Below are 24,350 nucleotides of genomic sequence, written 5' to 3'. Positions count from 1 at the left end.
GACATTTTCTTACATAACCCCAATACTGTAAACATCAATAGAATAATACTATCTAATACACCATCTGAATTCAAATCTCTCTAATCGTCCCCAAAAGGAACTTTTCAGAATTTGTAGTTTTGCTTATCCAGGTTCCAGTCAAGGATCGCTCCCTGGATTTGGTCATCATAGCTCTTCGGTCTATTTTTCTCCATCTACCTTTTAAAACGTTTTGTCTTTCTTGACATTGTCAGTTTTGAAGATACCAGGACTATTGTCTTAAAGATTGATCCATAATCTGAATTTATCTGATTGTTTCCTCATGCCAACAAAGGATTCAAAACAAATCCCCCATTTTTTTCAGATTTAATTTTTCATTTATTTATTTATAGCAAGCACATGCACAGAGGGAGAGGTAAAGGGAGAGGGAGGGGAGAGAATCTAAAGCAGACTCTTCACTGAGTGCTGAGTGCAGAGCCCAGTGTGGGGCTGGATCTCACAACCCTGAGATCATGACCTGAGTCAAAACCAAGAGTCAGTCACCTAACTGACTGAGCCACCAAAACTCCCCTCAAATTCCCCATTTTTCCCTTCTTCTCTCCAGGATCAGCCCTGCCAGCTACACAGTGATGACATTTAGTGGACCTTGCGGCCTCAGAGCACTTGGAATTTTACAAATCCCAGAGAAGTTTAACTGCTATTATTGAGCAACTAATATTTATTTAATATCTAAAGAATATTTTCAATGTCTCCAAACCTTTGGGGCAAAAGGGAGGAGTCAAACATCATATGTAACAACCCAAAGGAAATTTTATAGCAATTTACAATTTACTTTGATTTGTATTAACAATGTCTTTTCAGATTTTTTTTTTCAAAGTGCTTTTACACGTGCTATTTAAAAACTTTGACTTTGGGTTAAGGGGTACCCAGCCGGCTCAATTAGTAAAGTGTGCAACTCTTGATCTCGGGATTGTAACTGTAAGCCCCTTGTTGGGTGCAGATTACCTAAAAATAAAATCTTTGGGAAAAGAAAAGAATTTTGACTTCAGAGTCAATCAGATATGGGCTCTAAGTCTAGGTCTACCACTTACTAGCCGTGTTACTTGGAAAAGTAGCTAACCTCTCTCAGCCTTGGTTTCCTTAAAGGGTATTTATGGTGTAAGGCGCCTCAACCACTGTCTCCGTCCTAATAATTGCTTCTGTTGAGCTTCACAAGAACCCTTCAAAAAAGAGAGAGCAAGAATTATCCTCTCCATTTTATAGGTCAGGTAACTGAGGCTTAAAAGACAATGTGATTTGTTGAAGATCATGCAGCAAAGCATCCAAAGAGACAGAACTAGAACCGAAGTTGCTGACTCTCAGAGCTGTCCCTTCCATTTCTCTTCCTCAGGGGATGTCGTGAGGATTAAATGACATGATACGTGTCTGGTGCCATGCACTATACAGGTATGGAGGCTTTGCCCAGTCAGTGTCAGAGAGTCTCAGCATCATTATTTTTCCTTTGTCACACCTCTGTGAGTAACTGATTTTGTTCAGAGGCCCTAAAAGAACTCTGGGAGCCAGGCTCATAATTATCTTGACTCCTACCACGACGGGAAAGGGGTTGGAACAACCTAAAATTCACTGAAGGTACTAGTGTTTCACTTGGAAGGAAAGACAAAATATTCTGAGGCTATGGGGCCAGTGTTTGCAAAACATAAGAGAGGGTCTGTTTTCCTTGGGAAAGAGACACTAAATCATGAGTCATTCTTTAGGTTCTGTGTGGGTGACTTGAGGTTCCTGAGAAAACTTCTGTGTCACTCACTATTGTGAGTGTGGACTGAAACACAAAAAGCCTGACCCAGTTTTATTCCTCAAATCACATGACCCATTCTGCCCAAGACATTCTAGGAACACATTGTCCATCTCCTTGAACAATGCGACCAAGAGACAGAGCAGCCATTGAAATTGGCTCTGAGGCAATTAGTAAAACACCGTTGGGCAGCTGGCCATGCCTTGGGGCACCTCAATGACCAAACTGATCACAAGGCCCGGCTCCCACCATAATCATGCCAGCCTAATGGAAGAGGGCTTTCCTTCTGCCCTCAAAACAATAAGTAGCCATTCAGAAGCCCAACCAATGGGACTGTCCCTTCGTCATAATGGCAAGGCCATTATATTGTCCAGTGACTACAGTGCTAGCTCAGACGAGGTCTTACCAAGAAGGCTTCCCATAAGTTTGGTTTGCAATGGATCCCTTGGCTTGGTTGGTGCTATAGGGATGACACGTCTGGAACCAAAATGTGGGGGTTTCATTTCACAACTCTGGATATGACTCATTTAGTGGACATTATTCTTAATTTACCCTTGCTCCCCATTCAATCTAACCAAAGTCCTGCTATGTTTTCTGCTTTCATGATGCTATTCATCTGCTGTTCCATGTAATCAACCGTGCACCTGGGAGGCAATTGGGAGAGGGGCAGGGTGGAAAGAACATGAGCTTGTTATGAGGCAGATCTGGTTTCCAAACTTGGCTCTGATCTTGTGGAATAAAAATAGGCAATATCACATATTCCTTGCTTATGACATGCCAGACACCATGCCCAGTAACCTACCTGTATACCAACTTCTACTTTACTGGTGAAGATGCAATATTGGGAGATATTAAGTGACTTGCCTGAAGCTTGGATTCAAACTCTGGTCTATCTCTCAGTGAAGCCTGACCTACCTACTGTGTAAAACTGCCTCCAAGTGCAAACTCCCTTTGCTCTCAGCTTCCTCATATAAAATGCATAGACTGCTTTACATTTTACCCACTTCTTGTGTCTCAAATTATACATAAATAAATATATATACCAATATATAAACAAATATGTATATCAAGTCATATATATGTACACACAAAACATATATATATGTGTATATTTTATACATATATAGCAGCAGAGACTACCTGGCACATAGCAGATGCTCCATAGATGTTCCCTTCCCCGCTGTTTAAGCAGATTCTAAGAAAGAAGAATCTCTCTGACCTCAAGCCAAAATCTCCCTGGGTGGTTCGGCTTTTTCAGACTAGCTGCAGGGGATTCACTAAGTCTTAATTAAAACACCTCCCTCAGGGTGCCTGGGTGGCTCAGTGAGTTAGGCATCTGCCTTCTCAGCTCTCTGGTCGGGATCCCAAGATTCTGGACCTTGTGCTCAGTGGGGAGTCTGCTTCCCCCCGCCCCCCCGCCTGTCTCTCTCTCTCTCTCTCTCTCTCACTCTCTCAAATAAATAAATAAATGAAATCTTAAAAATAAATAAAACCCCTCTCTCAAGGCCACATCTCTTCTGTCTTCTAAGTAGGTAACACGGACACCAAGATTTAGTGCTTTGGTCTTGGTCACAGAGGAAGCGAGTGTGAGAAGTGGGAAGCACGTCGAGCTATTCTGAAGGCTGGAAGTTGGGCTGTAATTCCGCCAGCCTTGGCCTTTGATGTGTGTGCGCTTACATGTGCTCATTACTTTAAGCTGTTCCATGTGTATATATTTGTATATGTGTGTGCGTGTGTATGCGTGTATATACACACACCCTGAAGTAGATGGCTTTATATACATACATATATACACACCCGTAATGATATCCTAAATAAGCCACCCGTCCCACCTTTCAAGTGTCTTCAGAAAATTAACCCGTGGAATAAGCAATAATATGCGAAATATAAACATTCTTGCATGTTGGCGGATAACCATGCTATACATTCCCCTCTAAGAACGGAGAAAGAGAAGAGAGGCAATAACACAATAGCAGAAAAATGCACTAATCAAATCCATAATCAACTCTGATGATGGAGCAAGGATTCTAATCAAAACACAATGGGGCAAAGTTGCAACAGGTTGTAAGCTTAGAGCTGCACTCTCTTCCCAAGGGCCTCGCCTGCTCTTTCTTTTTAAACATCTAAAACACCCACAGAGGATTTCAATCACTTCTAATTACTTTTTTAAAGAAATGAGTTGCAAGTTGAACACCAGGCTCCTAAAAACAGGAAATATCAAAGTATTATATATATAATTTTTTTTTTCCTGCAGCTGCTTCTTAAAAATAAGCTAACCTCTCCTCAAATAGCTCATGCGCATTCCTTATCTGAAGGTCGACTGGCCAGGGTTTCTGAACTAACGCAGAGCATGCCTCTGAAACAATTCTTTGCATATGGTCATAATTTATACACCACGTTAACAGAGCAGATGCTATAAATGTTCACTCTTGGGGGAAGGCCCAGGTATCCCAGCAAGAGGAAGGGAATTCGGGAGGGATGAGCTGCTGCAGAGCACAGCAAACCCCACCCCCACCCCGCCCCCCCAATTAGGGTAGAGCCCAGCTGTAGGTTTGTGGGAGAGGTTCAAGGTGAGGGGCCCAGGGAGTTGACAGTGGGCCTAAGCTTTTTTGACCTAAAGCTTTTTTGCTGGCTACCTTAGGTCTTTTCACACTTGATGGACATGGAGAACAGGCTTGGGGGGACAGGGCTGGACTGGCTGAACACAGCTGCTGCATAATAAAAGAAGCCGTGAGAACCACCTCCCTTCCCCTGTAACTACCATGTTGAATATTCTCAACCTCAAGCTAATAACAATAATGACTGTCATTTTCCCAAGGGTCTGTTATGAACCAGGTCTTTATGGACACCACTTCCCACCTTCTCCTAAGGAGCCTGCATGCCCAGAATTCTTATCCACCAGCCAGCAGGCAGAGCCAAGCCTTCAACTGCGAGATGCTTTTGTTCGGCTCCCTGCCTTTTAAAAGGAAGATGCTATTTTTTAATATTTATATTTATATTTATATTAAAAATAAATAAATATAAAAAAAGGAAATAAAGGGGAAAGGAGAAAAAATGAGTGGGAAATATCAGAAAAGGAGACAGAACATGAGAGACTCCTAACTCTGGGAAACAAACTAGGGGTGGTGGGAAGGGGAGGTGGGCGGGGGGTGGGGGTGACTGGGTGACAGGCACTGAGCGGGGCACTTGATGGGATGAGCACTGGGTGTTATTCTGTATGTTGGCAAGTTGAACACCAATAAAAAATAGATTTATTAAAATAAAAAAATAAAAGGAAGATGCTAGATACAGAGCAATTACCCGTTGCGTGAAAGTGCAGCTTCCCTGTGGTGACATCATCTTCTGCTTTGTACCACAGCATGGCCTGCTCCTCATCCTTCCCTCTCATGCTCTTCTCACCTCCTCTTCTCCCCACAAAGCCAGTCCTGCCCATTTCTGAAGCCCAGCCTCCTCCAGGAGGCTGTCTGGTTTTCTCCAGCCATGGTGGCCCTTCCCTTCCTTTGGACCCCAAGCATACCTTTCAGCCCTCTCTGTATTGTGTCCTGTTGCCCTTGGTACATCAGTGAAACCTCCCAACTAGACTATACAATCCCCAAGGGCCCAGGCCATGTCTTATTTACCCCATGCTCCTGCCAGGGTAAATGATGGAGGGAGGCAGCTATGAAGGCTGTGAAGACCACCAGCCTTGAAGCTAGACCAACCTGAGCTGGACTCTGTTCCATCACACTGAAGCAGGATGACCTGGAGCAAGTTACTCTACCTTGTTGAACCTCACTTCACTCTTCCAGCTCAATGGTTAGAGCAGGGGTCTTACCAGGGCAAGTAAGCCAGAAGCCTCTGTGGTTATCTCTGTAGAGCCCAGCAGTTGAGGGCATGGAATCCAGAGCCAGACTGTCCAAGTTCTAAGTCTACTTCAGCTACTCACAAGCTTACCAACCCAGTCTTTGCCTCAGTTTCCTCATGTGCAAAGTGGGAATAATAACACGTATATCATATGGTTTGTCAGATAAATCAAATGAGGTTTTTTACATATAGTCTTTAGAACAATTCCTGGCATGTAGGAAGTGATTTTATATTTGATTTGCCATTATTATATTATTCATTTGTCATTATTATATTATTTAACTTGCCATTATTATATTATTTGATTGCCATTATTATATTATTATAGAAAATTATTGCTATAGAAATTGTTGTCATGTCTGCTTTTAAGTGGTACTGTGAGGACGAAATAATGTCAAATGTAAAGAGCCAGGCACTAAACAAGTGGCTGTGCCCTTCATCTTCTGGCCATGCCTGGTACTGATTGATGCTCTATAAATTCTTTTTTTCTTTAAGATTTTATTTATTTATTCATGATCGACAGCGAGCGAGAGAGAGAGAGAGAGAGGCAGAGACACAGGCAGAGGGAGAAGCAGGCTCCATGCCAGGAGCCTGATGTGGGACTCGATCCCGGGACTCCAGGATCGCGCCCTAGGCCAAAGGCAGGCGCCAAACCGCTGAGCCACCCAGGGTTCCCCTGATGCTCTATAAATTCTTATAAACCGATTAATACCTTTTCAAGGGCTAGAGAGATAACCTATGCCTTTTCTCACTTAGAGGCTAGTAGATCCAGGTTCTACATGCCTTATCTCTTGGTTCAGCAATATAAATAGCTGATTATATTAAGTGTTCCTTATTTGCCAGATACTGGGTTAAACACCTCACATGTTATTCTTCTTAATCCTTACAATTTCTGTGGTTGTTTATGCCCATTTTTACAGAGGGAAACACTGAGGCCCAGAAAAGTTAATTGACTAGGTCATCCACCTAGGCAGAGACTTCAAAACCTCTGCTAGTGACCACTGCACAGCCCAGCCCTCCACCAAAAACTCCTTGAATAAAAGGGAGTCAGAGGCCCCAAGATATCATCTGCCATGTAACTCATCCTTTCCAGACTATCTTCTTTTTTTTTTTTTTAAGATTTTATTTATTCATTCATGACAGAGAGAGAGAGGCAGAGACACAGGCAGAGGGAGAAGCAGGCTCCATGCAGGGAGCCTGACGCAGGACTCGATCCCGGGTCTCCAGGATCATACCCCGGGCTGAAGGCAGCGCTAAACCGCTGGGCCACCAGGGCTGCCCACCTGACTATCTTCTAGTGATAAACAGCAGGTTTTGGATTAGGGACTACAGACATCAAGCCAGACAGTTCTCAAGCCATCATAGAGAGGCTTTCCTGGATGGTGAATGGGCACCATGTTAGGTAGAATGAAGGGAAGCCCTGTCCAAAGAAGGGAAAACTGCCTTTGCCAAGGTCACTTTGATGCCAAGGTGGGCCAGTGAGAACAAGAATCTGCCACCTGCCACAGAGAAGAACCCTCAGGATGCCCCAACACGGACAAGGAAAGAGCAGGCTGGTAAAACATAGGAGAGCCCATCAGGAAGTAGCCAATGTCCTTAGCAGTCCATCCAAACCATCCTCTGATTAGCACACAAGGCCCCACCGAGGGTAAGTCAGGTGCAGTGGGGGCATCCTGGGGATGTGGGCCAAGAGTAAGAAAGGAAAGCAAAGCTTTGAGGGACTAGGACCCTGCCAGCTGGAAAACATTTCTTTTTTAGAAAAGAGGGTGATGAATCACCTTTCCAGAACCTGCTCACGGCAAGTCCTCAACAATGTGTGTTAAATATAGGGTCAAATGGACAAAGGCCAGAAACAATCTCAGTGTCTACTTTCCCTCTCATTCCTCAGGTCCTCCTCATCAGGCTGGAAGGTGTGTGTCACAGCCCAGAGTCACTGCTCTGGCCTCCCACATACCACCCACCATACCTCATAAACCTCAGCTCCAAGGATGGATAGGAAAACCTCACCAGAATGTACCCTTGAGCCCATTCCCATTTCGGAGCCCACTGGACAAATCCCGTGGCTAATGACAGAAAAAACGAGAACAGAACACAAAACCGTAGCAGAGACAGCCCCCCCCCCCAACCAGGGGGAAATCTTGCCTTCCTCCCACACGCCATCACTCAAATCTGTCAGCTTCCAAAAATGTTTAGCAAGTGCAGCAGCAAGGGGCATGCTTATCAGCCTGGTGTGGGAGCTTAATCTGCTTGGAGGGCCTTCTCCAGCCCAGAGTTCCAAAAGTCTGCTTACGATTAGCTCCCAGCTCCAGTTCCTCCATCGGAAAGGCTAGCAACGTGTTGAGTTCTAGCCTCTGATCAGAGAAAGCTCCAGGAGAAGGTGGAGACAGTGTCAGCAGAGAAGAAAGTGCCAAAAAGGTCAGCTGGTCTGTTGCCACTTCCCTGACACCAGCCCCAAACCACCTCCCCCTCTGGCTTCCCGCCTCTCCTGACTGGGACAGTCACATCCGTCAGGTCAGCCTGTCCCCAAAAGTCCCTGCTGACCGACTGCCAAGGAAAAAAAAAAAAAGAAAAACCAGCATGCCCCGGCTCCCTCCTAGCAGATGGGGGTGGGGGGGAGGAGCAGGGAAGGCAGGAAGCCAAGAGAACCTGATTGGCCCTTGCTGATTTCCTTAAAAGAGATTGCAGGGCCGGGGCCTGTCACCCAGCCCAACTGGGTGATGCGGACTGTCTGGAAAGGTAAAAGTCCCCAGTTCTCTTCAAGCCCAAGGCATCCCCCATCCCCAGACCCAGTCACCCGGGCTAGTAGCGCCGGGATCTACTACCAGGGAAGGAGGGGCTTCGTTTGGAGGCAGCCACCCCACCGCCACCGCCACCGCCACCGCCACCCCCACCCCCGCCGCAACAGGCAGCCAGGACGCCAGGAGTCTCAGCTGGTGCACCGGGCGGTCCTATGGGGGTCCTAGCACAGTGCCTGGCGTCCTTGGGGCCGAGGGACCGGCAGGGGCAGGCCGTCGTCAAGCCGACGGGAGCCGGTGGATTGCAACTCCCGGACCCCCTTTCCCGAGGTCCTGCGGCCAGCCCGGGGGCATCGCGCCCAGGGAGGCCTCAGGCCCTTCCTTGGCAGAGACAGATCTCTGCACACCCGACAAACGGCCGGCCGTCGCAGCAGACCCTGCCTTCCCGAGGCCGAGCTCTCAGCAGGCAGGACCTGCCATTTCCAGGGCTGCTGCACGGTCTTCGCGCCTTGGTGGCCGCGCCCCCCGTGCCCCGGGTCTCGGCGGCTCCCTAAGGCCTCGGGCGCCGGCCACACCCACCCGGGCCGGCCCCCTCTCCTCGCGCAGCTCAGACCTGCCAGCCCGAGCGGGCCGGCCCTTCCCCCTCCAGCCGTCCACCTGCCCCCCGGCAACCGGGCGCCCGCCCTCCCGACAGTGCCCCGCCGCACGCCGCCTCTCACCTGGGTATCGAACCCGTTTTCCACGGAGCCGCTCTTCCGCAGCGGGAGCCCCTCCCCCGCCGGCTCCTGCAGCGCCTGGGACTTCAGGGGGATCTGGCTGGGGTAGGTGGTCTTGCTCACCTCCACCTTGCTTCCTAACTTGAGGTAGCAGGGCTGGGGGCCGGCCCGGGCCGGGGGCACGTGCAGGATGGGCGCGGCGCTGTGCACGGGTTTGGGCAGCCCCGACTTCATTTTGGAGGCGACCAGGATGGCCGGCATCTTCTCCCGGGGCTTCGGCTTTCCCAGCACGTCCCTGGCAGAGGCGGCGGCGGCAACCGCTAACGGCAGCGCGGGGAGCAGAGCAGGCGCCGGGCCTCGGCCCGCAGGCGCCCACCACCAGCAGAGGGGGGGAAAAAAAGAAGAAGAAGAAGAAGGAAAAAAAAAAATTCCCGGGGTCGGGGAGCCCGCGGCAGCCCGGGGTGCGGGGTGGAGCGAGGCGGGTCGCGGCGCTCCGCGGCGCCCACCTGGACGGATGCTGCAGGCGCCTTCACGCCCCCCCGGGCGGCCTGCTCAGGGGACCTGGGCGTTCAGGGGCTGCTCCCTCCTCGGCGTCTCCTCCTGGGAACCCGAGGCGTGCACGCCCATAGTCACTTGTCACTGCATCTCCGGAGTGAGGAGGCCCCTCTGCAGGAGGAACGGCGGGGACCGCGGCTCCGGCTCGGCTCCGGCTCGGCTCCGGCTCGGCTCCGGGGGCTGCGGCTGTGCGCCGGCGAGGGAAGGAGCGAGCCGCGGGGGGGCGGGGGGCAGGAGCGGGCGGAGCAGGAGGGAGGGCGAGGACGCCCGCACCGACGGAGCCGCTGCCCCGATGGCGAGCACCGCAGTGCCCCCCGCGACGCACAGGCGCGGCCACAGCCCCCGCGAGGGCCCTGCAGGCGTGACAGTCGGCGCCGCTCCCAGGCCCCCCGGGCAGGCAGCTCCGCGCCGGCAGGTCTGCACGCGCTCCGTGAGCTCCCGCGCAGCGAGGCCGTGGCGTGGGGCGCGGGCGCCCGGACGCGCGGCGGGCGGGCTGGGCAGGGCTGGCTCGCGAGCGGCGGCCGCTTCCCGGGCAGGCGGCGCGGGCTGCGGGGCTCCGGGCAGGGGAGGACGCGGCGGCCGGCGCGGCTGCGGCTGCGGCGCGCGCTGACAGCCCGGGCCGCCCCGGCGCGCCCATTGGTCCGCGGCCGGCCAATCAGCGCCCGCCGTTCTCCTGCAAAGGGGGCGTGGCCTCGAGGCCCGGGGCCGCGGCGCTCGGTCCCGGGGTCCCCAGGCGGCCGGCGGCGGCTCCGCGCTGCAGCGGGCCCCGCGCGCTCCCCGTCCCCGCCCGGGCCGCCCGCGCCGCCGAGACGCGCTTTTGAAAAATGCCCTTTCGAATGCAAAGCCCGCCTCGGGGCCCCGCGGGCCAGGCCGGGGGGCGGGCGCGGGGGCGCGGAGGGGCTGGGGAGGGAGTTCGTTTCCTTTTTCAAATTGCTCTGGTCACCTTAACGGTTTGAATCTTCCGGAATCGCGCCCGCCGCCCCGCGGCCCCCATCTGGACTGGGCAGGGCTCTTCCTCGGCTCCGGCGCTAAGGCCCCGCCAGCCATTTCCCCGCCTTTCTGCCCGCACGTCCAGGCGGGCCGGGGTGGGGGCCTCCCAGGAGCTTCCTCTCCGGCTTTCAAAGGCTGCACTTTTCACTGGACTATTTGAAGGGTTTGCAGGCAAACGCACGCACCCCGGGAGGCCTCCCTTCCCGGGCCCCCCTTCCCCCACCCCGGCCACCCAGCACGGACCCCGCCGTTAGCAGCGGGGGGCGGGGGGAGCCGGGAGGGGCCCCGCTGCGATTCAAGGAGCAGCCCCTCCCTGTCCGCCCTCGGACGCGCTGGCCTCGCAGGTTCCTCGACTTTGATGCGCGCGAGGATCCCTCTCCTCTCTGTTGCTCCTGGGGTTCCTCGCTGACGCACAGTGTATGAGAAGTGCAAAGCATGATCCAGGCAGGCCCAAAGCCTCGCGGTGCGCGGACGAGGAGCCCCCGCGCTGGACAACTGCCTGGATCTGAGCTGGGCGAGTTAGTTCTAGAATCGTACCTGCACCCTTACAGAGCCGCGGTGTGCCCGTGGAGTCGGGAGGAGGCCTGACCACAGGGGTATCATGCGCCCTTGTCTGGGTTAAATGAGATAGCGCATGACAGTTGTTAAGCATGAGTACCTGTCAGTGTAAGGGGTCATAGAAGTTGGGCATTATTATCCTTATTATCAAATTACTGCTACTTCCCCCCCCCCTCCTTCATCTCTGCTTATAAGCTGCTTGTCTTTTTTCTGTGTCTCTAAGATAACAGGCTTTCCCTGTATGTCCACCCTGGAGCATGATTTACAACGCTGATATAGTACTGATTTATCATGATCCAGACCAAAGGAAAACTGAAAGTTTTAAAACAACCCCTGAAAGCAGCATTAAGAAAAGAGAAGGTGCCTTCTTACCCTGGCCTGCTTCCTCCCCCACCTTATCTTCCACAGGCTCTCTGATAGACTTTCTACACTGGCTAGGCTGAAACACATAGTCTTATATATATAATTCCAGGTAGTTTCCCTCTCTCTGAAATTATTATTATTTTTTAAAGATTTTATTTTATTTATTCATGAGAGACACACAGAGAAAGAGAGAGATATAGGCAGAGGGAGAAGCAGGCTCCATGCAAGGAGCCCGATGTGGGGCTTGATCCTGGGACTCAAGGATCACGCCCTGGGCAGAAGACAGGCACTAAACTGCTGAGCGACCCAGGAATCCCCCCTTCTCTCTGAAATTAAATCATACATGGTCTGTGCCACTTACTTAGCACTCAGCCCTTTGCCATCTGATGCTACCTTGTTATTTATCATTCTGTGTTTATTTTCTTCTTAGAAGATAAGCCTCATGAAATTAGGAACTGCAGTTTTAACTTCCATTTGAGTTTCTCGGCAGCAAGTATAATGCTGTGGACAGAACAGCTACCCAGATGGTCACTGCATAAATGAGTGAATGACGTTAGTAGGGATCCTCCAGGAGGAGAACCTTTTAGAGTCAAGTACATAGTGTCATAAGGAATGTTATACTATATTAAGCCTTAGGACTCCCTTACCCAGAACCCTGGTTCATACAGATACACCAAGAGTCATGGAGAGATATTTGCAGTCTTCGACTTTAAAGTTCACAGAGCTACTCCGAAGCAGTTCCATGGCAGTGGTTCTCAAAGTATGGTTCCCAGACCAGTAGCAGCAGCAGCAGCACCTGAACACTTGTTTGAAAACCCCACCCCGACCAACTCAACCAGAAGCTCTGGAGGTGGGGCCCAGCAATCTAGGTTGAACAAGTGCTTAAGTCAGGGATTCTGATGCAGGCTGAAGTTTGAGAGCTTCCACCCTAATGAATACTGTCCTGCACTTACTGCTCTTCCAGGGCCTCCTAAACCTTAATGTGCATAGGAATTACTGGAGATTTGGCTAAAATGCAGATTCTGATTCAGTAGGTCTGGAAGAGGCCTGAGATTCTGCTTTCAGAATAAGCAGCTCCATGATGCCTGTGCTGGTTGGTGGTTTGGAGATCACACTTTGAGAAGTAAGGCTGAACCATAGGTAACAAAAGGCTCTCATTGCGAGGGTCATCTGGAAGTAAGTGATTTTCTGTCACACTGTGCATCCATCTAGTTTAGTTGAAAACAGCAACCTAATCAATTAGTAATGTCTGTTATGGGCACAGAAAAGAAATAGTGATAGTCATGCTAAGTATTTGCCATCTTTTTTTTTTTATTATTTATGATAGTCACAGAGAGAGAGAGAGAGAGAGGCAGAGACACAGGCAGAGGGAGAAGCAGGCTCCATGCACCGGGAGCCCGACGTGGGATTCGATCCCGGGTCTCCAGGATCGCGCCCTGGGCCAAAGGCAGGCGCCAAACCGCTGCGCCACCCAGGGATCCCTGCCATCTTTGATCTCCTGTTTAAATCGTATTTGCTGCCCGGGTCATTTTTGGGGTTCTTGGACCCTCAACTATGTGCAAATATGAAAAACAGTACATTCTTTTTGAACCTCTTACCTAATCCTCTAGATTTGGTAAACATACGAGCATCCACCTTAACCCTTTCTGAGTTTTATGACTAAAGACTGCTAATTTGTCATCTGCCTTGATGGAAGATGAGTGACCCTTTTAGTCTATTTTCAATTTCTTTTCCTCATCCTTTAATAATGTTATGTGCTCTTTCCAGGAACATTTTTTATCTTCCTTTATATCTTTCCTGTTATCCCTCATTTTCCTTATTTAAAGCAAAACAATTTATCTTCAGAACCAGACAAGGAGGGGAAAGCTTTTTTTTCCCCCCCCTGGGGCAAAAGAAGTAATTGCAAGATTCCTCCTTAAGTAGGATCATCTCAAATTATAAAAATGCCCTCTAAAGTTACTCCTTCCATATGTATGCTGTTAACATGAAAGAAATCACTTTAAATCAATATGTTTGGCAAGCCCTGGTAGCTAAAGTAGTTACTGGTTCAGATAATGGCAAACTGCTTTGGAAAGAACAAACCGCCTGGGTTTCAAAAAAAAATTTTTTTTTAAATTGGATGCATTGTGGACAGCCCACCATTTAAAATCTTAACGTTGACAGCCCTCCTCTCTTCTTCTTTTGTCTAACTTTAAACTTTCAAACTCACCCACATGTCAGTGATGGGCCAATTTGAAACTTATTACCGAAGTGCTCAGGATCACTGGATCATCCTGAGTTCAGAGTTCCCTGGTTCTAAGAGCCATCCTCACATCAGAATGGGCCAGCTGCTTTGCTTTCTGATCCTTCACATCAGCCACCAGTGATTAGTTGAGTGCGAATTGGGCTTCAGAGCTGACCTGCCAGTGACCAGCCCCATCAACCCATCCTTCAACTGAGTGAAAGACCCCTGACTGTGCCTGACCTCCCAAGAAGACAGTACTGTGAAGAACCTGAAACATCTAAACTCCAGCCTATCACAAAAAAAAAAAAAAAAAAAAAAGGAAGGATCTTAAGAAAAAGTCAGCAGCCTCTTGGAAACCCTTGACTAGAAACGATGAAGGGAAATGTTGCAAGTCTCTGGAATAATATGAAAAGCATTCATGAGTTTATTTGGGAGTAAAAAAAAAAAAATCACTCTAGTTTATTTTCAAAAACACACTTCTTGTTACTTTTCTATGACATGGGTTGATAACCTATGACACATATCTCAGAGATGGCACAAATGCCCATGTTTTGGTAACAGCCGAATAGAGAGCCTATCCATCTCAGACTGCAGAGAAGCCAGGGTACAAACCTCAGCAGAGCTCTTTAGAGAGACTGCTCACTCTGCCCCCCACTCACTTCTAACCTACCTTCCAGACGGCTCTGTGTGCAGATCAATACGCACAATGATAAAACTGTGGGCTCTCCCCCCTGCACATGCTGGAGTTTGAGAAGCATGTGTGAATGAATATGTGTGTGTGCGTGCATGCACACATCAGCCAAATAGGGAGTGGCTCAATCATTAATTCCATGAATAAATTGTTGAAAGCCATTTATGTGCCAGGCTTTGGGCATTATGACAGCAAATAAGAATAAATTCTTGTTCCGTGCTCTCAAGGTTCAAAGAATGATGCACCTGCTGTTTCCCAGCCAGAGCATCACCCTTTATCACAACTGAAAAACTGAAAGAACTCACACAGGGAAATAAATGACAAGTTGTAAAACGAATAATAGAAGTGGGGCAAAATATAGTGCAATAAATGAGGCACCAAAGGAGAATCAACTATCCATGAGGTTAGCAGCTGCTTTGATTAACGCAACTTTCTTTTTTCCAATGAATTGTATTCTTTGTTATTAAGGGTGGTGGAAACAAAATATACACAGCCAATTCCTCACCATTTGTTACTCCTTACACTTAAAAGTAAATTTTCTGTTAAAAAAATAATAGATTATCAATCTCCCCTGAAGGATTTCAGAAAACCTTCATATTAAAAAGGCATTGATCTGCTAAAGAAGGAATTTTTTTTTTCTGTAGCTTTAATGAAACTACAGAAAACTTTCTAACCAAAAAAAAAAAAAAAAAAAAAAAAAAAAAAAACAGAAGGAGAGTGGAAAGAAATCTCCTCCTCAATGGTTAGTGTTGAAACTCTAGGACATATTGGTCCATTCTCCCATCTTTGTAAGTGAAGTCTAGAAAATATTCTTTTGTTGACATCTTGCCTCATTCCACAAAGGATTTGAGGAAAACCCACATTCGGTGAAATAATGACTAAATAAGAATAAATGTGACAGAAGAAAAACATTCTTATTTAAAACCTGACTGTGATGGCTTTTGCCTTTGGTAGATAGGGGGGGGATGTGTAAATAAACCATAGCAGTGGGAATATAAATTGCACATCACTGCCAAATTGAGGCAATATATTCAATAAGCAAATCTGAAATCCCCAAAGCAGCCAGTAACCGGGCTACTCAAGAAAGAGCCTCCGACCATGTGGTCTGAGAGATGACATTAGTGATCACTTGAATATGCAAAGGCCAGCACAGAGCCCAGGAGTCAAGCTATATGATTGTCCATGGAGAGAGAGATTCAGTTTCCTGGGAGAGGTTTCGGGTGAAGGACCCCCCAAAAACCAGTAGCCAGAGCACCGGGAAGAGACTCCTGACAGAACAGAAAAAGCAGAGCAGAGAGGCATTAGAAAACCCTTTATTTTCCCCAAAATAGCAAGCAATAAAGCCCACTATGCTACCAAATGCTTGAGAGCTGAGATTTTTCTTTTGAAGGGGGGAGAATTATTCTTAAAAAAGAGCTGAGTTTTGAATCTGGGTTCTTTTTGAAGCAGAAGAGAGAGAATAGAGGGAAGAGTGAGATTCTGAGTTTAATGGAAGCAGAAATTCAGAGTCAGGAATACCATGAGAATGAGAACTGCCTCCCTGGCCATCTTTACCCTGCTCCCCAACTCAGTGATTTGCAGAACTCTGGGGAGGATTGTCAAACACATTTCAATAAGAATATCTCCTGACTTGGGGAGCCTGAGGTGTTCCATCAGTTAGGCCTCTGACTCTTGATTTCAGCTCAGCTCATGATCTCAGGGTCCTGAGATCGAGCCCCACATTGAGTCCCGTCCCTCACCGGGCTCCACACTGAGCATGGAGCCTGTTTTGGATTCTCTCTCTCCCTCTCCCTCTGCCCTTCCCTTGCTCTCTCTCTCCCTCCAAAATTAAAGAAAAGAAAAGAATGTCTCCTGGCAAAGAGATGGTACCAGGGGAAATGTAAATAAAAGATGAATATTGAGATTGTATGTGTGGGCAAAGAGGTAAAGTAGGAGAAGAGAATGAAAATGTCTGGATTCTCTAGTCCATGCCACTGGCTATAGCCACCTCAGTACTAGCGGCTTCGTTCAAATCTTCCTGTACTGTGGAGTGAGCACCACCGAGGACTAATACCTACAGGTAGTAAAGGTGAAGGGCACTGAGCTGAATATGTCTGGATTATAGCTGGATCCTACCTTTAAGCTTTTTGGTTTGCTTGTTACTTGTAATCGTCTTCATTTTTTCACTATCGCAGATTAAAAATACATAGTGATTGAAAGATCTGGTTAATCGAGTTTCAAGCTGACCTTTTAAAAAAATTATATTCCTCGTTTTGTATTACCCATTGTTCATCCCACAGATTAGACCAGACAGTCAGAGTTGACACAACAATAATGATGACGCTGATAAGAACTATAGTTCATGAGGTTATTCTTGCTATGTGCCAGGGACTACGATAAGCATTTACATACTTCAGCTCTGATTCTCGTAACCATCCCACGAGGTGGATCATTATTGTCATTTCCTTTATACAGAAGAGAAAACCAAGGCCCAGAAAGAGGGCTCGGTATCTTATCTAAGTCCCCACAGTTAATTAAGCAAAAAAGTTGGATTTGAACCCAGGAACTCAAACTCAAGAGCCTGGACTCTGAACACCCAACAGTCTACTGTCCACAGACCACCTTCATAACACTAACAGTGGAGCATTCCTATATGGTGGCACAACTGCTCCATTTTGCAGCTGGGGAAACAGACGAGAGGTGTGGTAACCACCCAGGTTGTGAATGATGGTGGTCTTAGTATCCAGGCAAAGAATGAGCTCCGGGCCAGTTATGGGAGCCTGTTTGCATGATGCTCGGGTTCTGAGACAGAGCTGCCTGCTGGTGTCCACGGGGAGGCAAAGACAACGGGACCAGTGGTAATCACCAAGGGTGCCTGTTAAAAGGGCAGATCCCTAAACACCCCTTCCCTCCAAAAAGCCCCTAGAATGCCGAATCCATGAATTCACATTTTAAAGGCTGAGTCTGAATCAGCCAGTCCTCACTCTTTGCTTTGCAGCCCTGTCCGTCCTTGAAAGTCACCTGGGGAATTCATAAAGGAAGGCTGCCCAGGCCCCACCCCGGACCAGCTAAATCAGGCTCTCTGGGAATGGGGCCCAGACATTTGCATGTTAATAAAGCTCTGCAGGTGTAGGCAAATTGAAAAGCACTGCTTTAAGAAATGCTACAGAGGCTTTGTGCTCGCAATGCTTTAGAGTGGAGGATTATTATTACGGCAATAACGTGGGTAGTTCTAATCAATAACAGCCAATCTGGAAAGACTCGAGCCCTTCTACTGCTTTCCGAGCTGGATTTTCTTTCTGAGAGACCCACTCGGCCAGGTCAGCTCCCTGTAACCCCAGTGCAGCTGGGCTAGGTGCCCAAATGCTGCCTGGAGTCAGCTCGCCAGCTGCTCGGTGTGGGCCTCGGGGCGCTGAGCTGCGCGCCTTCCCGCCGCTCCCTCTGCCGCATTTCCTCTTTTGGTGACTGCGATCACCCTGGGAGCCCTCGTGCCTACCCTCTGGCTCTGCCCCAGGCCCGGAGCCCGGTGAGCATCCGCTGGGAGGTTAGCAGAGGCGCTCCTGGCTGCTCTCGGGCCCAAGGCCGCGGGGCCCAGGGCCCAGGGCTCTCAGAGCAAGGCCTGGAGCACACTTAACTCTTGCAGGCCCGTGCTCCTAAAAGGGCGTGCTGGTGGGAAACATCCTGGCAGTGGATAACTTAAAAAAGAAACCACTTAGAGCTTTGGTATGCACTTTGTGATTTTTTTTTTAATTTAAAATGTATTCTCAGTGGGGGTATTTTATTTACATGTATGTTTCACTACTATTAAAGTTTACACATATATTTGTGTGTTTGCATTACAAATCCATAAATATGTTTATAAAGAAGGAAAAGGAAGGAATCCCATTAAACTGTCAAGAGAGGGACACCTGGGTGGCTCAGCGGTTGGGCGTCTCTGCCTTTGGCTCGGGGCATGGTTCTGGGGTCCCGGGATCCAGTCCCATGTCGGGCTCCTCGCAAGGAGCCTGCTTCTCCCTGTCTGTGTCTCTGCCTCTCTCTCTCTCTCATGAATAAATAAACAAAATTTAAAAAAAAAAAACTGTCAAGAGAAGTTATTTCTGAGGGGCAGTTTAGGAGACCAGTAATTTCTTCTTATTGTATATCATTGTTTCAAAGGGTTGGAATTGGGACTCCCGGGTGGCTCAGTGGTTGAGCATCTGCCTTCGGCTCAGGGCATGTCCCGGGGTCCTGCGATCGAGTCCCGCATCGGGCTCCCTGCATGGAGGCTGCTTCTCCCTCTGCCTGTGTCTCTGCCTCTCTCTCTGAGTCTCTCATAAATAAATAAATAGAATCTTAAAAAATAAAATAAAGGGTTGGAATTGTGATTTTTAGCATCCTTTTCCATGGCATTTTCTGTATGTTTGAATAAACATACTTGTTTTAACCTTTTATTTACTCAGGAAACACTTATTCACCTGTAGTGACCCAAGCGCTGTGCCAAACGTTCACAATAGGGAAGTTAGCTAGTGTATCTTCAACTCTGCCCTCTGCCTTTGCAGGCAAGTGAAGAGGACCCTTCTCCACAACAAACAAAAAAACCCCAAATGCTCTGTTAGCTGTCAAAGATTAAGAATCCAGGCTTAGGGCAGCCTGGGTGGCTCAGTGGTTTAGCGCTGCCTTCAGCCGAGGGTGTGATCATCAGACCTAGGATCGAGTCCCACGTCGGGCTCCCTGCATGGGGCCTGCTTCTCCCTCTGCCTGTGTCTCTGCCTCTTTCTGTCTGTGTGTCTCTCATGAATAAATAAATAAAATCTTAAAAAAAAAAGAATCCAGGCTTAATGAAAAATTATCTATGTATGTATAACAAAGTCACTGAAAACAGGGTTCTCTCCTTCTAAGAAAACCAGGACCTGTTACCCCAGAGACCCCAAGTAGCCTCCCTTCCTTCCAAGGAAGCAGCTCCGCACAGAATCATCCTCTACAGAAGTGCCAAGACCACCCCCGAGCAGAGGGACTAAGAAACCGATTCCTTGCTGCCGCTCCTACCAAGCTACCTCTATAACCAGCAATGCTGAAGACAGAGTCCTGCTCCTGCACAAAGAGACCTGAGGAACCCGGGCCGGTATGGCTAAAACAAACTCAGCCAGGCACTTGTAAAAGGGAATTCTAGTTCACACTACCCTTGGCTGAGCTTAAAGCTGGTCTAAAAACTGTCAACAAAGCAGAGACACCCATGAGGATCTTTTGCGCCCTGAGATCATTCGAAGCCACTAAACATAAACAGCTGTGTGGATTTCCGCTCATTCTCCAAACCCCAGGCAAATAAAACCTCAAAGCTCAAGATGGGTGGAAAACAGCAAAATACACAGGGATTTTCTTTTTATTTTTTTGGCTTAGGAATATGTTATTTTACAAACAGTGGGTCAAGACACCATTAAATCTCACACACAAAAAAAAAAATTTATTTTTTTTTTTTTGGCCTGGCAACTTTCTTGAAGCTCCATGTTATGCAAGAATTTTAGACATTCACTGATAAATATATCAGAATGTTCTCCTCAAGGCAGTCTGGACATGCTTCAAATGTGAATCTAACAAAGTTAGTCTCTCTAAAGACTGCATCTGAGATTGTCAAGCATGGTCTTCCTGGTTTCCACAAACACCATCTTCTCAAACTTCGGGATGTTGAATGAACTCCCATTCAGAATCATTTGCTTGTTAGGGTTTTATCCTTCCCGAAGGGGGAGGAGGGCATAAAGGGTTGGGTCTAGAGATGGAGAATCCAGCGTTCAAAGGCATCTGGCCTGCAAAGCTGACTTCCTGCTGAGTTATCAAAGACAGGTTTCTAGAACCCCCCCTCCCATGGCCATTTTAGTTCTTTTCTTGCCTTTGATCCTTTATTCTTGACTTTCATTACTGTCTGATCACCACAACCCCATTTTCTTCTGTTTTTTTACCCAGAGGAGGAAATTTGGCAGAGCCCCTTTATCACGATCCCTTGTCTCCAGTTTCCTTTTTGATAAAGAAAACAGACGGGGTGGAGTCAGGCAGGCCTGGGTGTGAATCCTGACTTCACCTGGGATTGACTAAGCCAGGATCACTTTGCTTTTCCGACTCTGTTTAACAGTAAAATGGACATGACGATGACTATTTCACAGGGTTGTTGCAACGATTTGAGATAATGGAGGCAGAGGGCCTGGTGTGAGTCTAGGATCTTACAGGTGCTATACTCATTCATTCATTTAAATAGTATTTTAGTGCTACTGAATGCCAGACACCATGCTAATCGCTGGTGATATAATATTAGTAAGAACCAAAGTTCTTTTCTCATAGAGCTTATAATGCAATCAGGGAAATGGACAATAATTGCATAATCACATGAGTGAATTGTATAATTACCAAGTGAGGCGAGTGCTATGTTGTCAGATAAGGAACCCAGACCCCTTCAGACTGTCAAGGCCCCAAGGCTTCCCTGGAGAAGTGATGTTTGGGGTGAGGTGGGAATGAGTTCTGAATGGTAAAGAGGGTAGCCAGGCAAGAATGGGGGTTTTTATGCCTGCCTGCCAGTGTCACCAGCTAGACCTCAAGAGCTCATCTTTATTCCTCATCTGCTTGTACCCACAGAAACTTTGTCCCACATTGTCCTTTAAGCTCTTCTTCCCAGCTCATCTCTTCACTCAGGCAAAAGACCCGAGGGACCTCACATCCTGTGAGGCACCGAAACTACCCCTTCAGCAGTAATGACTGCCTGGACAGGAGCTGTGTCAGCCCAGGTGGCCCAGACCAGTTTGAGCTCAACCTCTGACTCACACCTGTGCAGATGGACCAGGGAGTGACCAATAGTTACCTGCACCTCATTACGATACTGAAATCTCCACCCAAGGAGCAGCACAAGCCTCCTTTACATAACATACAACGTACATATGAGCAGGTTTCCTTAGGGCACACGCGCAACCTTTGCCCACCTCTACATACCTCTATATGACAAGGCTCCCCTATCTAAATATGAATCCTGACTGTAAATAAAAGAAACCCATTCATCCTTGCTCGAGTAGTCACAGCTTTGGAAATTATTCCCCATGATCTCCTTATTTGCTGCAAATAGGTCTCCCTTGTGCGACAGCTCACCTGGGGTAGCTCCTCTCTGTGGCTCACCAAGGAGCAAACTCACATTAGCTGGGTTACACCAGTGTGCTTGGGGTAAGAGGTTTGGACTGGGTCCAGCCACTCCCACCCCCATATTCTCCTCCCTTTTACCCTTGGAATAAGTAAGACTCAATGTCAAGGTTTCAGTTGCTCCTTTGGAAGCCCCTCAGTGAACTGGAAAGAGCCTGATAGATGTGCACAGACATTTAATTGGTTGTGTGATCTCGGCCGAGTCATTTAAACTCTCTGAGCCTCAGTTTCCCCACCTATGTCATTAGTGAGATATATCTCCTGAGACTTTGGGGGAAAATTAAATGTGAGGCAGTGAAGCAGGACAGAGTGGTTAAAACGATGACAGCTTTGGAGTTTGCCTGAGTTTGACCACATGGTTTGGAGCTCTGCCAATTACTAGCAGTGAAACCTTGAACAAATGACTTAACCTCTCTGTAGCTCGGGTTTCTCACCTGTAAAATGGGGCTAATAACATTACCTCCCTCACAGGGTTAAAGGAAGGATTAAATGAATTAATATGTATAAAGCACTAAATCAGTGCTTGATACTTGGCCATTGCCAATGCCACCATGGTTATCATCGTTCCTGGCACACAGTAAGTGTTCAGGCCACAGCTCCTTTCCTACCCCATGACCCCTTGTTGTAGGTATATCCACGTGTGGAAATCTCTGTTGCTAAGACATCGAGGAAAGATCCAGAACCTGAGGCTATGAGCCTAATGGGGAACGATGCCTCTCTGAGCAGAGCTGAGGCACCATCTAGCATCCTGGGGAAGGGATCTGTGTCCCCAGAACTGAGCATCCAGACTGGACCAGGCAGGGAAGAGAAGCTAGAGAGAGGGTGATGGAAGCTCTCTGTAAGCACTTCCCTTGCGATCCGCAGGCCATAAGAGGCACCACTTCTCTCATGGCAGTCTGGGCTCACACCTGGCCACTCCTCACCTGGCCTCCTGCCAGACTGAGTTAGTAAAGATGTACATGATCTGAGCATATCTGTTTCCTCTGAGACATTTCTTCAGGGTGCCATGCCTTTCTTCCTCCATGGGGTATCAAATGCAGGTGTCTCGCCATCATACCAATGGCCTGAGGTCATCATCCCCAGGGGATATGCCTCTGCTTGGGAGACAGGCTTGTTTTCAGCAACCACCCTCTTCATCCTGGCATTGTTGGACTTGTCCAAATCCACAATTACAATCAACACATCATGGCCCAGCCACCAAAGTAATCCAGTGCAGAAGGCCATTGGGATGGTGGCAAGGTTTGGGGTAGCAATGAAAACAGCTATGTTTCAGACTTCGTCTCACTTAATGTCTCCAAATAGTACCTGGGAGTAATATTTCTTCCTTTTACAGATGAAGAAACAGAGGCACAGACAGGCAAAGTAGGAATTTTGCTGTGACCACATAGCTAGGTAGCAGTAGGACTGGGATTTGAACCCTAAATTGTCTAATTCTACATCCACACTTTCTCCATGACACCTTATTTGACACCAGCAACTTGAGACTGAGTCCCTGACTCTGCTGCTTGGTTGCTCAAGTTGGGGCAAATCACTGCCCCTCAGCAGTGTGAAACTGATTTGCTGTGGGCCACAGAGGGGGGAGCCTGGGCCAGGCACCTTTGCTCACACCTTCCTCCAGCAGGTGGCTGCAAGTGGGACGCAGAGGACCTGCGGAGGAAGAGAGCATTTCTGTGTGCACCATAGTGCAGGGGGGGGCTAAGCCACAGGGCACATGAGCTCAGTATGGAAATAGTCTCTGGAAAATCCAAAGTCTCCATGTGCTCTTTTCCCTACTCCTCCCTTTCCTTACTTCTCTCTCTCCCTCTCTCTCTCTCTCTCTCTCTCTCTCTCTCTCACACACACACACACACACACACACACACACACACACGCACATATGCACGCACACACTGTCCTCATGCAACTTGCATCTGGCAGGGAGGCATGCCAACTGAGGTGTTGAAATCCGTGGAGAGTCATGATTTGGCACCTGTGGAGTACTTTTCAGCACCCTGGAATGACAACTTATTCGTCCACACAACCCTTCCAGAAAGGTCGTAGCTGTGCTGTCATGGAGGGGGAAATCAGAGCAAAGGCTGTCAGTGATTGCAGCCGAGCTGGAATGGAACTTCTCACCCCTTGCTCAGTGAGGCCTCCCACAGGTACTTCTTGCTCCTGGTTCTGCTGTTCAAATTGCAGGTGACCTTGGAAAAGCCACTGGTCCCTTTCAGGCTTCAGTTTTCTCAGCTGCAAATAAGGGGGTTGTTCAGTGGCTCTCAGTCTGAGCTGTTTGGACCCACAGGGCCTTCGGATGTGGCAATGGCACATTCATCAGGCATGATAACAGCTGCCATTGATGGAGGGCCCTAGACACGTCTATTAGGTATCTTATGACTGTCTCCAATTCTTAAAACAAACCTGCAAGGTAGGAATTGCCACCTCATTTTATAGATGAAAAAACTGATCTTCATAGAGATGAATGACTTGCCCAAAGTTGCACAGTGAGCAGTAGAGCTGGGATTTGAACCCAGACTTACTTGTGCAAATATTACCACCTAGTGCTTCCCAGGAGTAGCTTCTCTCCTGGCTTAGGTAATGGGCAAGGACGTGGGTTTCCAGCAGGGCCGCCTCCTCAGCACTCAGTCCTGTGCCCTGTGATGAGCCGGCCCTGGACAATGACATGGAAGGCTCTGGTGGGCTTGATGAGCAGAGTGGGTATAGGCGCTGGGTAGATAGCGTGGCTTCCAGGGAAGGAAGGCATGGAGCCAGCTGCCCTGGGGCTGCCCCCAGAGGT

At 48.4% G+C, this 24,350-nt stretch overlaps 1 protein-coding gene across 5 annotated transcripts in view; it reads right to left on the bottom strand.

The window, feature by feature from the left end:
- The window catches only part of NAV2 (neuron navigator 2), a 722,151-nt gene that overhangs the window by 390,229 nt on the left and 307,572 nt on the right, over positions 1-24,350 (bottom strand). For 4 of the 5 annotated variants that reach the window (XM_025459747.3, XM_025459751.3, XM_049099110.1 and 1 more), the window contains exon 1: positions 9,069-10,214. The exons of the other annotated variant lie outside the window; for it this stretch is intronic. In XM_025459747.3, coding sequence (XP_025315532.1) covers positions 9,069-9,326 — 258 coding nt within the window. In that variant the 5' untranslated portion in view covers positions 9,327-10,214. Of the gene's footprint in view, positions 1-9,068; positions 10,215-24,350 lie in introns of those variants that run through there. 5 annotated transcript variants of the gene reach the window in all.

Source organism: Canis lupus, chromosome 21, assembly GCF_003254725.2.
Source record: "Canis lupus dingo isolate Sandy chromosome 21, ASM325472v2, whole genome shotgun sequence".
In the NCBI taxonomy this organism is placed as follows: Eukaryota; Metazoa; Chordata; class Mammalia; order Carnivora; family Canidae; genus Canis; species Canis lupus.
This window is presented reverse-complemented; position numbering and strand designations above follow the sequence as displayed.